Here is a 16,674-nt window from a genome sequence, read left to right on the forward strand (position 1 = left end):
ATAACTTTTTATGTGTGCTCTGCAGCATGTGGAATAATTTAACTTGCAGCAAAACAGATGCAGCACAACTTATTGAATTTGTAGCTGCTGTTGAGTATGGTGGTGCCGTGGGCACTGGACACGCTTGGGTTGGTTAATGGGGTCACAAAGCTCTTGGCTGGTACAGTCATGACAGTCAAAATGAATCGAGGGGTCCATATTGGGCAGCACTTTTGCTGGGATAACTCAAGCCCTATTTACAGCCTATTAATCATTTATTCAAAGAGAATATTCTGCCTGTGCACGCTTCAATGAACCCTTTATGTTTTTTTCAGTGCAGGCGAAAAAAAGAGGCAACTCTGCTCTGTGCAAAGACCTCTGCAAACTGTGTTTTCTGCTTTGGTTAATGCTGTACTCCATTCTCCTTGCTTCAAGGGCGTCTGTCTTGTAATGATCCTGTTTCAGCCCCCTGGGGAATGAGTATTAGTGCAAGAAAAAAAAATAACAGCACCTGGTCTGGGCATAGAAAGTCTGGATGTTTTAAATGATACAGTTTGTGTTTATAAAGGATTTATTTGTATTTTACAGCTTATTATATGTTTATTATTACTTTAATCTTGTAATCTAATATAATTCAGTTTTATTATTTTAAAAAAATGCTTATTTTTTTCAGCACATTTTTTGACCTGGATTTCCAAATTCAATTATAAGAAGTATTGAATTTTTAATGTATTAAAAATCGCCTGAAGGGATTAGGTTAAACCCAGTGACTTTTTCCTCACAAATACAACACGTGAGGTGAATAAAATAAAGAGAAATGGGAATGAATCATCTGTGATCACACGGGTCAATACAGTGGCTTATTGACAGATGAGGCTGTGCTGAAAGTGTTTTTTTGTTTCATACAGCAGGTTTTTAGGGAGCAATGAGAAATTGCTCTTTGCTGTCGTCACACTTCTTGCACTCCGCATCTCTTTTAGAGCCAAGAGTTCATCCAAGTTTATTGTGAGCGCTTGCTGAGTTCCTCACGTTGCAGAGATGCACTCGGTCCACCCCTCCCTCAGCAGTCGAATGCTCACATGTGTATCTGACTGTGTGTTGACTTTTCCTGGCAGTGGTCAGCCGCGTGGAGCTCAGCTGGAGCGCGAGCTGGTGAGAATGAGTCTGCATGGAGCCAGCGGAGGAGGACCCCTGGACCATCCCAGGGAGAGGCGGCGTTCTGGAGATCGCTCCAGGGATTCTTCACATGAGAGAGGTGAAGGACAGCTTACCCCCTGCATCAGGAACGTCACCTCACCCATACGCCAGCACCTCACTGGTGAGTTTTGGCTTCCTCAGTTTGTACCATTTAAAATGCATTTGAGTTTCATGACAAACTCTATCAATATATATATTCTTTATATTATTCTAAAATTAATCATATAGTGTTCAGCGTAAATGAGTAGACCCCCTTTGAAAAGTAACATTTTAAACAATATCTCAATGAACACAAAAACAATTTCCAAAAGTTTAATATAACATCTGTTTAACTTATAACATGAAAGGAACGTTAATATTATGACTTAGAGAACAACATTTTCAGTTTTACTCAAATTAGGGTGATGCAAAAAGGAGTACACCCCACTGAAAGTCTCTGGAGCAAAGCTAAATTTTAGACTACAAATGTTAATTTAACAAGAATTCAACCACAGGTGAGTCTAATTATTCATAACACAGGTGTCCAGCAGACAGTTGACTATAAAAGGGTGTTAAAACTCCTTCACCATTTCATGCTGTCAGCAATGGCACCACATGGAAGAGAAGAGGCTACAAGAAGATCAGTAAAGCTTTACTTATCAGTCAGAATACTGTAGCAAAAGTGGTACAAAAATTTTAAAAAGATGGAACTGCAACCATCTCACAGAGACGTTCAGGTCGTCCATGGAAGTTAACACCTCGAAAGGAGCGTTTTCTGATGAGAAGGGTTGAAGAAAATCGGCATGCAAGTTCACTGCAGTTATCTAAGGAAGTAGAAAGCCAAACTGGGGTGACTATTTCCTGTGACACAATACGGCCTACAATGCAGGGGAATGGCGTGCATGGGTACCGTACACAAAAGAAGCCTCTCCTAAAGCCCAGGCACAAAAAAGCCCGTCTAGAGTTTGCCAGGGCCCATGCTGACAAAGATGAAGACTACTGGGACTCTATACTCTGGAGTGATGAGACCAAGATCAATGTTTTTGGAACTGAAGGCTTCAAAACTGTATGGCGTCACAAAGGTGAGGAATACAAAGAAAATTGCATGGTGCCTACAATGAAACATGATGGTGACAGTGTCCTTATGTGGGGCTGCATGAGTGCTGCTGGTGTCGTTTCATTGATGGCATCATGACTTCACAGATATCAAGATGACAATGATCCTAAACACACATCTAAGGCCACTGTTGGATTTCTGAAGAAGTCCTGAACAGGGTGAAAGTGATTCAGTGGCTCCTGATCTGAACCCAATCGAACACCTATGGGGAATTCTGAAAAGACAAGTTGAGCATCACTCTCCATCCAGCATCCAGTCTCTAAAAGAGGTCATTCTTGAAGAATGGAAAAAGATTGATGTTGCAAAATGTCGCCAACTTGTTCATTCCATGCCTAGAAGACTTGGTGCTGTCATTAAAAATCATGGAGGCCATACAAAGTACTAGATGGAGTAGTTTTTTGTTGTGGGGTGTACTCATTTTTGCATCACCCTAATTTGAGTAAAACCGAAAAATGTTTTCTCTAAGTTATATTATTAACCTTACTTTAATTTTATAAGTTAAACAGATGTTATATTAAACTTAGTCTTGTCAGCATTCTGGAAATTGTTTTTGTGTTCATTAAGATATTGTTAAAAATGTTACTTTTCAAAGGGGGTGTACTCATTTACGCTGAGCACTGTATATATAATTGATTAATTATATTTATATAATTCTGAAATATTAATTAGTTTACTGCCTTTTATTCTATTGACAGATAATGAATTCTCTGTAATTTAAAAGAATTATTAAAACAGAATAAAGTGTATATACGCTACCGTTCAAAAGTTTGGGATTGGTAAGATTATTCATTCGTCTGCTCACCAAGGCTGCATTTATTTAATTAAAAATACATTAAAAATAGTAATATTCTGAAATATTATTACAATTTAAAATACATTTTTACATTTGAATATAACTCAAAATGTTTTTATTCCTGTGACAGAAAGCTGAATTTTCCGCATTATTACTCCAGTCTTCAGTGTCACATGATCCTTCAGAAATCATTGTAATATGCTGATTTGCTGCTTGAGAAACATTTCTTATCATTATCAATGTTGAAAACAGTATTTTTTTTTTTTTTTTCAGGATTCCTTGATGAATAGTAAGTTCAAAAGAACAGCATTTATCTGAAATACAAAGCTTTTGTAGCATTATACACTACCGTTCAAAAGTTTGGGGTCAGTATTTATTTTATTTTTTATTTTTTTAAAAGAAATGAAAGAAATTAATACTTTTATTCAGCAAGTATGCATTAAATTGATCAAAAGTGACAGTAAAGACATTTATAATGTTACAAAAGATTAGATTTCAATTAAACGCTGTTCTTTTGAACTTTCTATTCATCAAATAATCCTGAAAAAAAAATTTTTGTATAATTGTACACAATAAATGTTTCTTGAGTCACATTTTATTAATTAATTTACTAATTCATTCATTAGATTATTAAAATCTCTAGCTACAGCTATGCAAAATTGTCGCTGAATTAATTTATTGTTTGTGTACATGACTGCTTATAAATTCCAATTCACACTGCACCAAAAGATGCCAACAGACGCTTCGTTGGGTTTTGTTGGATCACTGTTACCACTTGTTACCCAGCATCTCTTGGCGTCAGTCGGAGCTTGTTTTCGCCAATTGAACATCTTGAATCCATGTTTGTCGGGTCTTGGAATGTCTGAGAAGTGACGTACTGCAATCTGGTGATTGTCCGCATTGGTTTGCGTCTGTTTGTGCGGTGTGAATTGGCCTTAACTTTTACTGATGCTGACTCCTACTGAAGTCTGTACTGGCAAGGTTCACTTGATATTGTTTGACTCCTGTCTAATGATGTTTCCTCAGACCGTGAACGGGATTCTGGCTGCTCATCACGCTCCACGAGTCCCAGGCCTCAGAAATCATGCACCTCCAGCCTGTTCTATGGCGACTCCCATGGTAAAACCCACAGCTCTGACATGATCTACGTGTGCGAAAACGTTAAGGAGGGACCCCGCAGTTTGAGGACTGCCGAGAGAGTCACTCTGATTGTAGATAACACCCGTTTTGTGGTCGACCCATCCATCTTCACTGCCCAACCCAACACTATGCTCGGCAGGTTAGGGTCAACTTCAGTCACCTCTTTCAATTTTTCTGTTCGTTATTACTTAAAGCTGCAGTCCATAACCTTTTTTGGTTAAGAATTATCCAAAATCAATTTTTGAGCAAGTACATCAGAGCCAGTGTTCACTATCTCCTTACCTTAGCCTGTTTCTGGTGGTTCTGGTGCGTTTCCGTAATTAACAAATATCAGCTTATTGAAATAACCAGTTTTCCCCGTTTACATGCAAAACAGTAAACTGACAATGCAATTAAATTAATAAATCAGGTTATTTCCCTATAGTGACGTCAAAAATAACCATTTGTGTAACTGACTCCGAGTATTCCATATGTTATGTCAATTGTGACGTTAAATAAAGCTTGAAACATGTCAGCAGATTGACATGTACATGAGATGAGATTAGACTGTACAGAAATTGAAATCTTGTAATGCTAATACATACTATAATACACATACACAATGCTGATGTTGTTAACATTAACAATTTGAGAACAAAAGTATAACAATAATAATAATTTGCACAATTTGATGTGATATGAGCTAAGTGATCGTTAGATTTAATCCCCATTGGCAGCGTGATTTATTGTAATGCTTTTTTTTTCTCAGTTGGTCAGAACAAAAGTGGCAGATTTGTTACTTGCATGTTCAGATGACATTTTCTGGTGAAATTTTTATTTTGGTCATACTTCCAAGACTACAATCTATGATTCCAAAGTACAGTATCCACAGGTGAGGTGACTGACATTAGATTCATCCGCGCTGAGGATCTGTGCCGATGCACAACCCACATAAAGATGATAATTCCACAAATAACTGCAATTGCAGGTTTCAAACAGAGATGGCAACAAAGAGGCAAAACTTACGGACTGCAGCTTTAAATATAATCATTCAATTTGTCATATCGTGTCAGTGTTGTAATATGTAACTGGTGGGTGTTGTCTTAAAGGATGTTCGGATCTGGACGGGAACACAACTTCACACGTCCTAATGAAAAGGGAGAGTATGAGGTTGCCGAGGGAATCAGCTCCACCATGTTCAGAGCCATTTTGGTGAGTGCACTATGCATTAAAAGCTTTACTGAGGTTTTAAATATCTCTGGCCTAGTGTAAGGCATATTGATTAAGTGCCGGATTAGACTGCAGTATCAAAATTTACATGACTTCAGCACAAAGCATACTGTTTTGTTAAAGTTTATTGCAGATGTATTTCACATATAGAAATGGCAACTCAGCAGAATGTTTTCCTTACTGTCTGGTTTCGTTGGTTTCTTTTATTATCTTCAAAGTGTTTTGTCACCCTTTCTGGCCTGATCACTTTACTGACCTTGAAATCAGTTCATGTTTAATAAAACGAATAGTTCTGATCCTGGATTATTATTATTAGTCTTGATAAAATTGCAGGGGTTTAAAATTATGAATGTACAAAACTACAATTTTCAAGATCCACCACTATCAGACAGATGGACACTAAATGCAGCTCTTTGTTAAATGACACATATTCTACAAATAAATAATTCATATATATATATATAAATGTAACCATTTATTGCACAGTCCTCATAAAATATACAGAGGTATTCTGTATAATAATAGAAACATTCAGAGCTGGCGAAGTCTTGCAGTGAGCCCTAATTGTTTGAGTTTATAAAAAAGTTACAAAGCGGTGTTTCAGTGGTTGTAGCAGTGATGTTTTTAAATGGGATGAATTTAAACAGGTAATATTGCAAATACACTGAAATTTCTTTTCGCTTTACTGAAATTCCCCCACACAATACAGGTTTTTTAGAAGTTTTAGGGTATACTCACACTAGGCACTCTGAACAGTGCCCGAGCGCCAAGCCCGGTTCGCTTGACAAGTGTGATCGCTCCGTTCCGTGCCCGCGCACGGTTCATATAGCCAACCCTGGCCCGCTTGGAAGAGGTGGGCCAGAGCACGGTTCAGATGCAGTGTGAGCGCTGACCGTGCCTGTGTGCGCTACTGTCATCATTATGGCGGCAAACATATTTACTACTACTTTGATAGTACACATATAAATTCATGTAATTAATTAAAGTGTATTTGGGTTTATAATGGGTCTGATTCTCACATTATTGATGAACAGGAATTGTAGTTTGCGAGTAAAGCTGCAAATTCCTCCATTAACTTCAGCTGCTTTTGTAAAAATCCTCTGATACGTGCAAGTGAAAATCGCTGCGCGGCATAAAATGTAAATAACCTATATATAAGGCAGTATAGCGAAAGTGAATTTCTTCATGTTTTCTTCCATTCAAAAAGTTCATGACATCGTACATGACGTAAGTGTGCTCCGGCCTTGAACGTTAAGTGCAAGTTTAAGTGCAGGCCAGCGGGGGAGTGTGGAGGGGGGACAATCGTGCTCGGGCACCCTTAGTGCATCTGAAAGTTAGCAATAGTATTGTGTATAGTTTTGTATGAATAATATATTGATAATTGTAATAATTATGATCGTTAAGTTTATTATTCTTAGGATTGTCACATTAAAAAAAATACATTTTTAATTTTATATAAACTATAAATATGTAAAATATATCATTAATTTTGTAGAATTTTATATATATATATGTGTATATATGTGTAAGATACTAATATATATGTAAGATACTAATATATATATTAGTATCTTACATTGTGTAATGGTGTTTTCTAAAAGTAAAACACAAACAAAAAATAGCCGCATATAATAATAAGCTGGATCTTAGGTGAATGTCACAGCCAGCATTATTTGGACATCCATGGCATTTCCATACAAGCCCGTCTCTGCGGCATTGAAAGGGTTAAGCTTCTGCCATGAGGCTCAGCTCAGTGGAAAAATCAGGACCGATTAGACAGCACTACAGAAATAACAGCCATATTGAACCTTTCTCTTTTTTTTTTTTTTTTTTTTTGGTGAAGTATTTTGTTCAGCGTCTTCATGCTGTTTGTATGCTGACCTCTTTCCACGTTTGGCAGGCTTTAAATGGATCAGTGCGTGTGAAGAGTGGGAAGAGCAGGGGGTGTGTGTGTGTGTGTGTGTGTATGTTTCTGGCATCGGAGCCATTTGCTTCTCTTTGGAATAAGTGCTGCTTCAGTAATGGCCGCCTGTTTGTTTTTCCTCTGCGTCTCTCCCTTTTAACCGGCAGGATTACTACAAATCGGGGATAATCCGCTGCCCTGATGGGATATCCATCCCGGAGCTGAGAGAGGCATGTGACTACCTTTGCATTGCCTTCGACTACAGCACCATCAAGTGCAGAGACCTCAGTGAGTACTCATTAACATGACAAATGCACTAAACCGATTCATGCTTGAAATCCTCTGATTGTCACGGCAACGGGGAAACGGGACAGTATTCAGAGCATTTCGGATGTCTGAGGATGGTAGATGCGAGAGAGCAGAAGTAGGTCAGTGTGATTGCTAGATATGGGTCACTGGACGCTGTTAGTGTGAACTGTTTACGTTGTTAGCATTCATATTATGGCTTTTTTTTTTAAAGTATCATGTATGTCATTATATGGCTAAATTGAATTAGTCAGTCAGTGCTTCCGAATCGTAATGAGATGAATTGAATAACACTCTGGAACATGTCAACTGCAGGTGCACTCATGCATGAGCTGTCTAATGATGGCGCCCGGCGGCAGTTTGAGTTCTATCTGGAGGAGATGGTGCTGCCTCTGATGGTGGCCAGCGCTCAGAGCGGAGAGCGGGAGTGTCATGTGGTGGTGCTGACAGATGACGACGTGGTTGACTGGGATGAGGAGTATCCGCCGCAGATGGGAGAGGAATACTCACAGAGTCAGTTTACTTCACCTGCACCTCAATTACACACTGTTACCTATTTGTCAATCACAATGCTGCTGCATTACGAGTAACTTCTCAGCTAATTTATAAGAAATTATTGTTTGTGGTTTTTGAACACCCTTAACCCAAGTATTTGTACAGGAATGAATGATATCTTTTGTGTTATTATGATTTATTATGATTAAGAAGCAAAAGCTAGCAACATGCTAATATGTCTTTAGCCAGAAAAGACTGGATCTATCAAAGATCAATGTTGCTTTGTTAGGGATGTATTAGTTGGATGTCATTTTTGCACTCTAGGACATAATGTTTTTTTGTCTTTGTGTACCGCAGTTATATACAGCACAAAACTATACCGGTTCTTCAAATACATTGAAAACCGAGACGTTGCCAAGTCTGTTCTGAAGGAGAGAGGACTGAAGAAAATTCGATTAGGCATAGAAGGTAAGAGACTGGTTTTTACTGAGCTGCTTTCAGATTAACCTAAAATGAAATTAGCTTGTTCACACATACTGCACACGTTCCTCCCCAAACTAATGAGGCATTTATACATGACATGCTCGCCGTTCTGTTGTACTTTTCTGTTGTAATTGTCCTCTAATCATCAACTAACTTAAACAATATTTATAGACATTATATTATATTAATTATTTTTCTAATTTCATGAACATTTTTATTAAACATGGATCTTTATTTTCATTAAAAGGCTTATTTCTGCTATTGTAGGCTCTTTTTGTAAAAGTAAGCAATTAATTTAGACAAACTTGGTGCCAGTAAGATGCCAGTACAGACATACCTGCTCGGCCAGAATCGCCTCAAAGTCATGCGACTTTGGAAGCAGAGCCACATGCAGAGTTAAAAATAATGCAGTGCACACCGCCACGTAAAATGGGGTTTCGCGCACGACCGCCCACACCGTCATTTTTGCCGCATGCACCTTTGCACTTGTATAGCCGTGGCGAGTATAAACCAGGTTTGACTCTCATCCTGTTTTAAACCTGTTTGACTTTCTTCTGTGGAACATCATAAAAGATATTTTGAAGAATGTTGGCAACCAAACAGTTTCGGTTTCCATTGTCTTCCATTATATGGACAAAAAATACAATGGAAGTCAATGAGAACCAAAACACTGTCACCAACATGCTTCAAAATGGACAGAATTTTCATTTTTGGGTGTACTATCTATGGTGGCTAAAAGAATTTAATGCTCTGCAACTGAAGAAAACACATGCAAATTGAAAAAACACCAGCAAATTAAGAAAACCTCTTCATCAGTTTAACAACGCATGTGCTGCAAATACTCAAACACAACCTACAGAGACGCTGCAGATAACCACAACGCATGCAAATACTCACAACACATGCAAATACTCTCAACGCAACCAAATACCCACAATGCATGCAAATACCCACAATGCATGCAAATACCCACAACACATGCAAATACTCACAACGCATGCAAATACTCACAACGCAACCAAATACCCACAATGCATGCAAATACTCACAACGCATGCAAATACTCACAACGCTACCAAATACACAAATGCGCTGCAAATACCCACAACACATGCAGATACTTGCAACGCAACCAAATACAGAAATGCGCTGCAAATACTCTCAACGCAACCAAATACAAAAACATGCTGCAAATACTCACAACGCTGCAAATACTCACAACGCAACCAAATACTCTCAACGCAGCTAAATACAGAAACGCGCTGCAAATACTCTCAACGCAACCAAATACCCACAACGCATGCAAATACTCACAACGCAACCAAATACAGAAACACGCTGCAAATACTCTCAACGCAACCAAATACCCACAACGCAGCTAAATACAGAAACACGCTGCAAATACTCTCAACGCAACCAAATACCCACAACGCAGCTAAATACAGAAACACGCTGCAAATACTCTCAACGCAACCAAATACAGAAACACGCTGCAAATACTCTCAACGCAACCAAATACCCACAACGCAGCTAAATACAGAAACACGCTGCAAATACTCTCAACGCAACCAAATACAGAAACACGCTGCAAATACTCTCAACGCAACCAAATACTCACAACGCTGCAAATACTCACAACGCAACCAAATACTCTCAACGCAGCTAAATACAGAAACGCGCTGCAAATACTCTCAACGCAACCAAATACCCACAACGCATGCAAATACTCACAACGCAACCAAATACAGAAACACGCTGCAAATACTCTCAACGCAACCAAATACCCACAACGCAGCTAAATACAGAAACACGCTGCAAATACTCTCAACGCAACCAAATACCCACAACGCAGCTAAATACAGAAACACGCTGCAAATACTCTCAACGCAACCAAATACAGAAACACGCTGCAAATACTCTCAACGCAACCAAATACTCACAACGCAGCTAAATACAGAAACGCGCTGCAAATACTCACAACGCAACCAAATACTCACAACGCAACCAAATACAGAAACGCGCTGCAAATACTCTCAACGCAACCAAATACCCACAACGCATGCAAATACTCACAACGCAACCAAATACAGAAACGCGCTGCAAATACTCTCAACGCAACCAAATACCCACAACGCATGCAAATACTCTCAACGCAACCAAATACCCACAACGCATGCAAATACTCTCAACGCAACCAAATACAAAAACGCGCTGCAAATTCTCTCAACGCAACCAAATACAGAAACGCGCTGCAAATACTCACAACGCAACCAAATACCCACAACGCATGCAAATACCCACAACGCATGCAAATAATCACAACGCATGCAAATACTCACAACGCTACCAAATACACAAATGCGCTGCAAATACCCACAACGCATGCAAATACTCACAACGCAACCAAATGCACAAACGTGCTGCAAATACCCACAACACATGCAGATACTTGCAACGCAACCAAATACAGAAATGCGCTGCAAATTCTCTCAACGCAACCAAATACAAAAACGCGCTGCAAATACCCACAACGCATGCAGATACTCACAACGCATGCAGATTCCTGCAACGCGACCAAATACAGAAATGCGCTGCAAATTCTCTCAACGCAACCAAATACAGAAACACGCTGCAAATACTCACAACGCAACCAAATACTCACAACGCATGCAGATTCCTGCAACGCGACCAAATACAGAAATGCGCTGCAAATTCTCTCAACGCAACCAAATACAAAAACACGCTGCAAATACTCACAACGCAACCAAATACAGAAACGCGCTGCAAATACTCACAACGCAACCAAATACTCACAACGCATGCAAATACTCACAACGCAACCAAATACAGAAACGGGCTGCAAATACTCTCAACGCAACCAAATACCCACAACGCAACCAAATACCCACAATGCAACCAAATACCCACAACGCAACCAAATACCCACAACGCAACCAAATACTCACAACGCAACCAAATACCCACAACGCATGCAAATACACAAACGTGCTGCAAATATCCACAACACATGCAGATACTTGCAACGCGACCAAATACAGAAATGCGCTGCAAATACTCACAACGCAACCAAATACAGAAACGCGCTGCAAATACTCACAACGCAACCAAATACAGAAACGCGCTGCAAATACTCACAACGCAACCAAATACTCACAACGCATGCAAATACTCACAACGCAACCAAATACAGAAACGCGCTGCAAATACTCTCAACGCAACCAAATACCCACAACGCAACCTACCCACAACGCAACCAAATACCCACAACGCAACCAAATACTCACAACGCAACCAAATACAGAAACACGCTGCAAATACTCACAACGCAACCAAATACAGAAACGCGCTGCAAATACTCACAACGCAACCAAATACTCACAACGCATGCAAACACTCACAACGCAACCAAATACAGCAACGCGCTGCAAATACTCTCAACGCAACCAAATACCCACAACGCAACCAAATACTCACAACGCAACCAAATACTCACAACGCAACCAAATACAACGCAACCAAATACAGAAACACGCTGCAAATACTCTCAACGCAACCAAATACCCACAATGCATGCAAATACTCACAACGCAACCAAATACAAAAACGCGCTGCAAATTCTCTCAACGCAACCAAATACCCACAACGCAACCAAATACCCACAACGCAACCAAATACCCACAACGCAACCAAATACTCACAACGCAACCAAATACTCTCAACGCAACCAAATACCCACAACGCATAAAAATACTCAAAACGCTACCAAATACACAAACGTGCTGCAAATATCCACAACACATGCAGATACTTGCAACGCGACCAAATACAGAAATGCGCTGCAAATCCTCTCAACGCAACCAAATACAAAAACACGCTGCAAATACTCACAACGCAACCAAATACAGAAACGCGCTGCAAATACTCACAACGCAACCAAATACTCACAACGCATGCAAATACAGAAACACGCTGCAAATACTCACAACGCAACCAAATACCCACAACGCATGCAAATACTCACAACGCAACCAAATACAAAAACGCGCTGCAAATTCTCTCAACGCAACCAAATACTCACAACGCAACCAAATACAGAAACACGCTGCAAATACTCTCATCGCAACTAAATACCCACAACGCATGCAAATACTCACAACGCTACCAAATACACAAATGCGCTGCAAATACCCACAACGCATGCAAATACTCACAACGCAACCAAATGCACAAACGTGCTGCAAATATCCACAACACATGCAGATACTTGCAACGCAACCAAATACAGAAACACGCTGCAAATACTCACAACGCAGCTAAATACAGAAACGCGCTGCAAATACTCACAACGCAACCAAATACTCACAACGCAACCAAATACTCACAACGCAACCAAATACTCACAACGCAACCAAATTCTCACAACGCAACCAAATTCTCACAACGCAACCAAATTCTCACAACGCAACCAAATTCTCACAACGCAACCGAATACAGAAACGCGCTGCAAATACTCTCAACGCAACCAAATACCCACAACGCATGCAAATACTCACAACGCAAGCAAATACTCACAACGCAACCAAATACTCACAACGCAACCAAATACTCACAACGCAACCAAATACAGAAACACGCTGCAAATTCTCTCAACGCAACCAAATACAGAAACGCGCTGCAAATACTCTCAACGCAACCAAATACCCACAACGCATGCAAATACTCTCAACGCAACCAAATACCCACAACGCATGCAAATACTCACAACGCAACCAAATACTCACAACGCAACCAAATACAGAAACGCGCTGCAAATACTCTCAACGCAACCAAATACCCACAACGCATGCAAATACTCACAACGCAACCAAATACTCACAACGCAACCAAATACAGAAACGCGCTGCAAATACTCTCAACGCAACCAAATACCCACAACGCATGCAAATACTCAAAACGCTACCAAATACACAAACGTGCTGCAAATATCCACAACACATGCAGATACTTGCAACGCGACCAAATACAGAAATGCGTTGCAAATTCTCTCAACGCAACCAAATACTCACAACGCATGCAAATACTCACAACGCAACCAAATACCCACAACGCAACCAAATACCCACAACGCAACCAAATACTCACAACGCAACCAAATACTCACAACGCAACCAAATACAGAAACACGCTGCAAATACTCTCAACGCAACCAAATACCCACAACGCATGCAAATACTCAAAACGCTACCAAATACACAAACGTGCTGCAAATATCCACAACACATGCAGATACTTGCAACGCGACCAAATACAGAAATGCGCTGCAAATTCTCTCAACGCAACCAAATACTCACAACGCATGCAAATACTCACAACGCAACCAAATACAGAAACGCGCTGCAAATACTCTCAACGCAACCAAATACCCACAACGCAACCAAATACCCACAACGCAACCAAATACTCACAACGCAACCAAATACTCACAACGCAACCAAATACAGAAACACGCTGCAAATACTCTCAACGCAACCAAATACCCACAACGCATGCAAATACTCTCAACGCAACCAAATACCCACAACGCATGCAAATACTCTCAACGCAACCAAATACAGAAACGCGCTGCAAATACTCTCAACGCAACCAAATACCCACAACGCAACCAAATACCCACAACGCAACCAAATACTCACAACGCAACCAAATACTCACAACGCAACCAAATACAGAAACACGCTGCAAATACTCTCAACGCAACCAAATACCCACAACGCATGCAAATACTCACAACGCAACCAAATACAAAAACGCGCTGCAAATTCTCTCAACGCAACCAAATACTCACAACGCAACCAAATACAGAAACGCGCTGCAAATACTCTCAACGCAACCAAATACCCACAACGCATGCAAATACTCACAACGCAACCAAATGCACAAATGTGCTGCAAATATCCACAACACATGCAGATACTTGCAACGCAACCAAATACAGAAACACGCTGCAAATACTCTCAACGCAACCAAATACTCACAACGCATGCAAATACTCACAACGCAACCAAATACAGAAACACGCTGCAAATACTCACAACGCAGCTAAATACAGAAACGTGCTGCAAAAACCACATGTTAAAATAAGCAAAAAACTCACATTTCAGGTCATCGACAACACCACTGATGAGTACATTGAACAATAAGCATGTCCCAGTCACTTGTTGGGGTCCCCTAGAAACATTTCCGTTGTCATCTGTGTTTCTGTATTTGGTTGCGTTGTGAGTATTTGCAGCATGTGCCGTCAAACTGATGATGTTTTCTTTCTCGGCCACTGTAACTATCCCTTTAATTAGCATTCCTGTTAATGCTGTACCTGTGTTTCCACTTAGGATACCCAACCTACAAAGAGAAAGTAAAGAAGCGACCCGGTGGGCGTCCGGAGGTCATTTACAACTACGTCCAGAGGCCCTTCATCCGTATGTCCTGGGAGAAAGAGGAGGGCAAAAGCCGACATGTGGACTTCCAATGCGTAAAAAGCAAGTCCATCACCAACCTCGCTGCAGCCGCTGCAGACATTCCTCAGGACCAGCTTGTGGTCATGCATCCTGGGCCTCAGGTGGACGAACTAGACATCCTACCCAACCACCCTCAGCCCAGCCACCATTACGATCCAGATCCCGATGCCTCGTCCCCGGCCATCTGACACCCACGCACACACACACACACACGTCACCACTTGCCACTTGAGCACTGCTGAGAGAGGTCAGCCAAGACCACATTGCCTTTCAAGTCCTCTCCCGCCTTACAAGTCTCAAAAACTGATCGCTGCGGCAGCACGTGACCTTTGTACACTATGCCTTTCTTTCCCACATAGAACTTGACCAAAGGAGGTTTTTTATTTAATTAGACACTCAAAGTTGGTAATTACTCCTTTGATTAGTATCTGATGGCACAGAGTAGAAGTAATTGCGACTCTTCTCACAATTCTGAATATCTTACATTTACATCATTGCAATTCTTAGAAAAAGTCAGAAGTGTGATATATAAACTCAGAATTGCAAAAATATAAACTTAATTGCAAGATGATTACTCAGAATTGCAAGAAAAAAAGTCAGAATTGTGAGAGAAAAATGAGTTGCAATCACCTTTTTTTTTATTCTGTGGCAGAAAAAAACGATGAATTATGTGGCAAACTTGCAATTATGTGTTTACAACTTGCAATTGCAAGAAAAGAAGTCTGAATTGTGAGATAAAAAGTCACAATTACCTTTTTTTATTTTTTTATTTAGTGGCAGAAACAAGCTTCCATAGATTGTACTATGTTTGTGGTGCTGTGTGACTACTGCTGTTTAACTTGGCAATAAAAAGGAGCACAACCAACTGGAACACCCTGCAAGTTGAGCGACATCATGCGATAAAACGAGAATGCTTCCATTAAAGTCTTTAAGCGTTCTGGTTTTGTCATGTCGTGCAACAGAGAACCTGTGGAGCCTCACTTTGATGTATTTCCTCTGAACGAGTACTGAAGTGATGTCACGTTTTTATTGTACTGTACTTTTCATTTTATTGTTATTTGTAGCTGCGGTGCATCGAGAGAGAAGTTCCTTGTGTACCACTTGAGAAGTGTTATTTTAATAAACATGATATCAGTATGCTTTGTTCATTAGATTTGTTTAATATAGAAATACCTTTTAGCTACTCGTTTATAATGGATTTTTATAGGTGAATCCCATGATTTTTTATTTTTCAGTCCAAAAACAAAAGAAAATTCTATTTTCCATAATTCTTTAAAATATACATTCTTGTGACAAATACATTTGGCCCCTAATCTCATAAAAGTAATGCAAAAAAGTTTTAACATAAAAGCTTCATGCTAAAATTTACTTTTAATCTGAACCATTTTATGAAATATTTTACATCTATACACAAGCTACTGTTCAAAACAGTAATATTGTGAAATATTACAATTTAAAATAACCTTTTTTTGTTTGAATATATTTTAAAACGTAAATTATGCAAATCTGAATTTTCAGCATCATTACAGCATCACTGTCA

General features: G+C 39.8%; 1 protein-coding gene across 2 annotated transcripts in view; it reads left to right on the plus strand.

Annotated features, from left to right (window-relative positions):
- The window catches only part of btbd10a (BTB (POZ) domain containing 10a), a 22,302-nt gene extending 6,020 nt beyond the window's left edge, over positions 1 to 16,282 (plus strand). Inside the window, exons 3-9 of one of the 2 annotated variants that reach the window (XM_067379203.1) lie at positions 1,095 to 1,297; positions 4,092 to 4,344; positions 5,294 to 5,396; positions 7,485 to 7,605; positions 7,939 to 8,136; positions 8,476 to 8,586; positions 15,009 to 16,281. In XM_067379203.1, coding sequence (XP_067235304.1) covers positions 1,095 to 1,297; positions 4,092 to 4,344; positions 5,294 to 5,396; positions 7,485 to 7,605; positions 7,939 to 8,136; positions 8,476 to 8,586; positions 15,009 to 15,322 — 1,303 coding nt within the window. In that variant the 3' untranslated portion in view covers positions 15,323 to 16,281. Of the gene's footprint in view, positions 1 to 1,094; positions 1,298 to 4,091; positions 4,345 to 5,293; positions 5,397 to 7,484; positions 7,606 to 7,938; positions 8,137 to 8,475; positions 8,587 to 15,008 lie in introns of both variants that reach the window. The other variant, XM_067379204.1, reaches the window with a different exon arrangement.
- Positions 16,283 to 16,674: the final 392 nt, after the last annotated feature.

The sequence above is a fragment of the Chanodichthys erythropterus genome, chromosome 24 (genome assembly GCF_024489055.1).
Source record: "Chanodichthys erythropterus isolate Z2021 chromosome 24, ASM2448905v1, whole genome shotgun sequence".
Lineage (NCBI taxonomy): Eukaryota > Metazoa > Chordata > Actinopteri > Cypriniformes > Xenocyprididae > Chanodichthys > Chanodichthys erythropterus.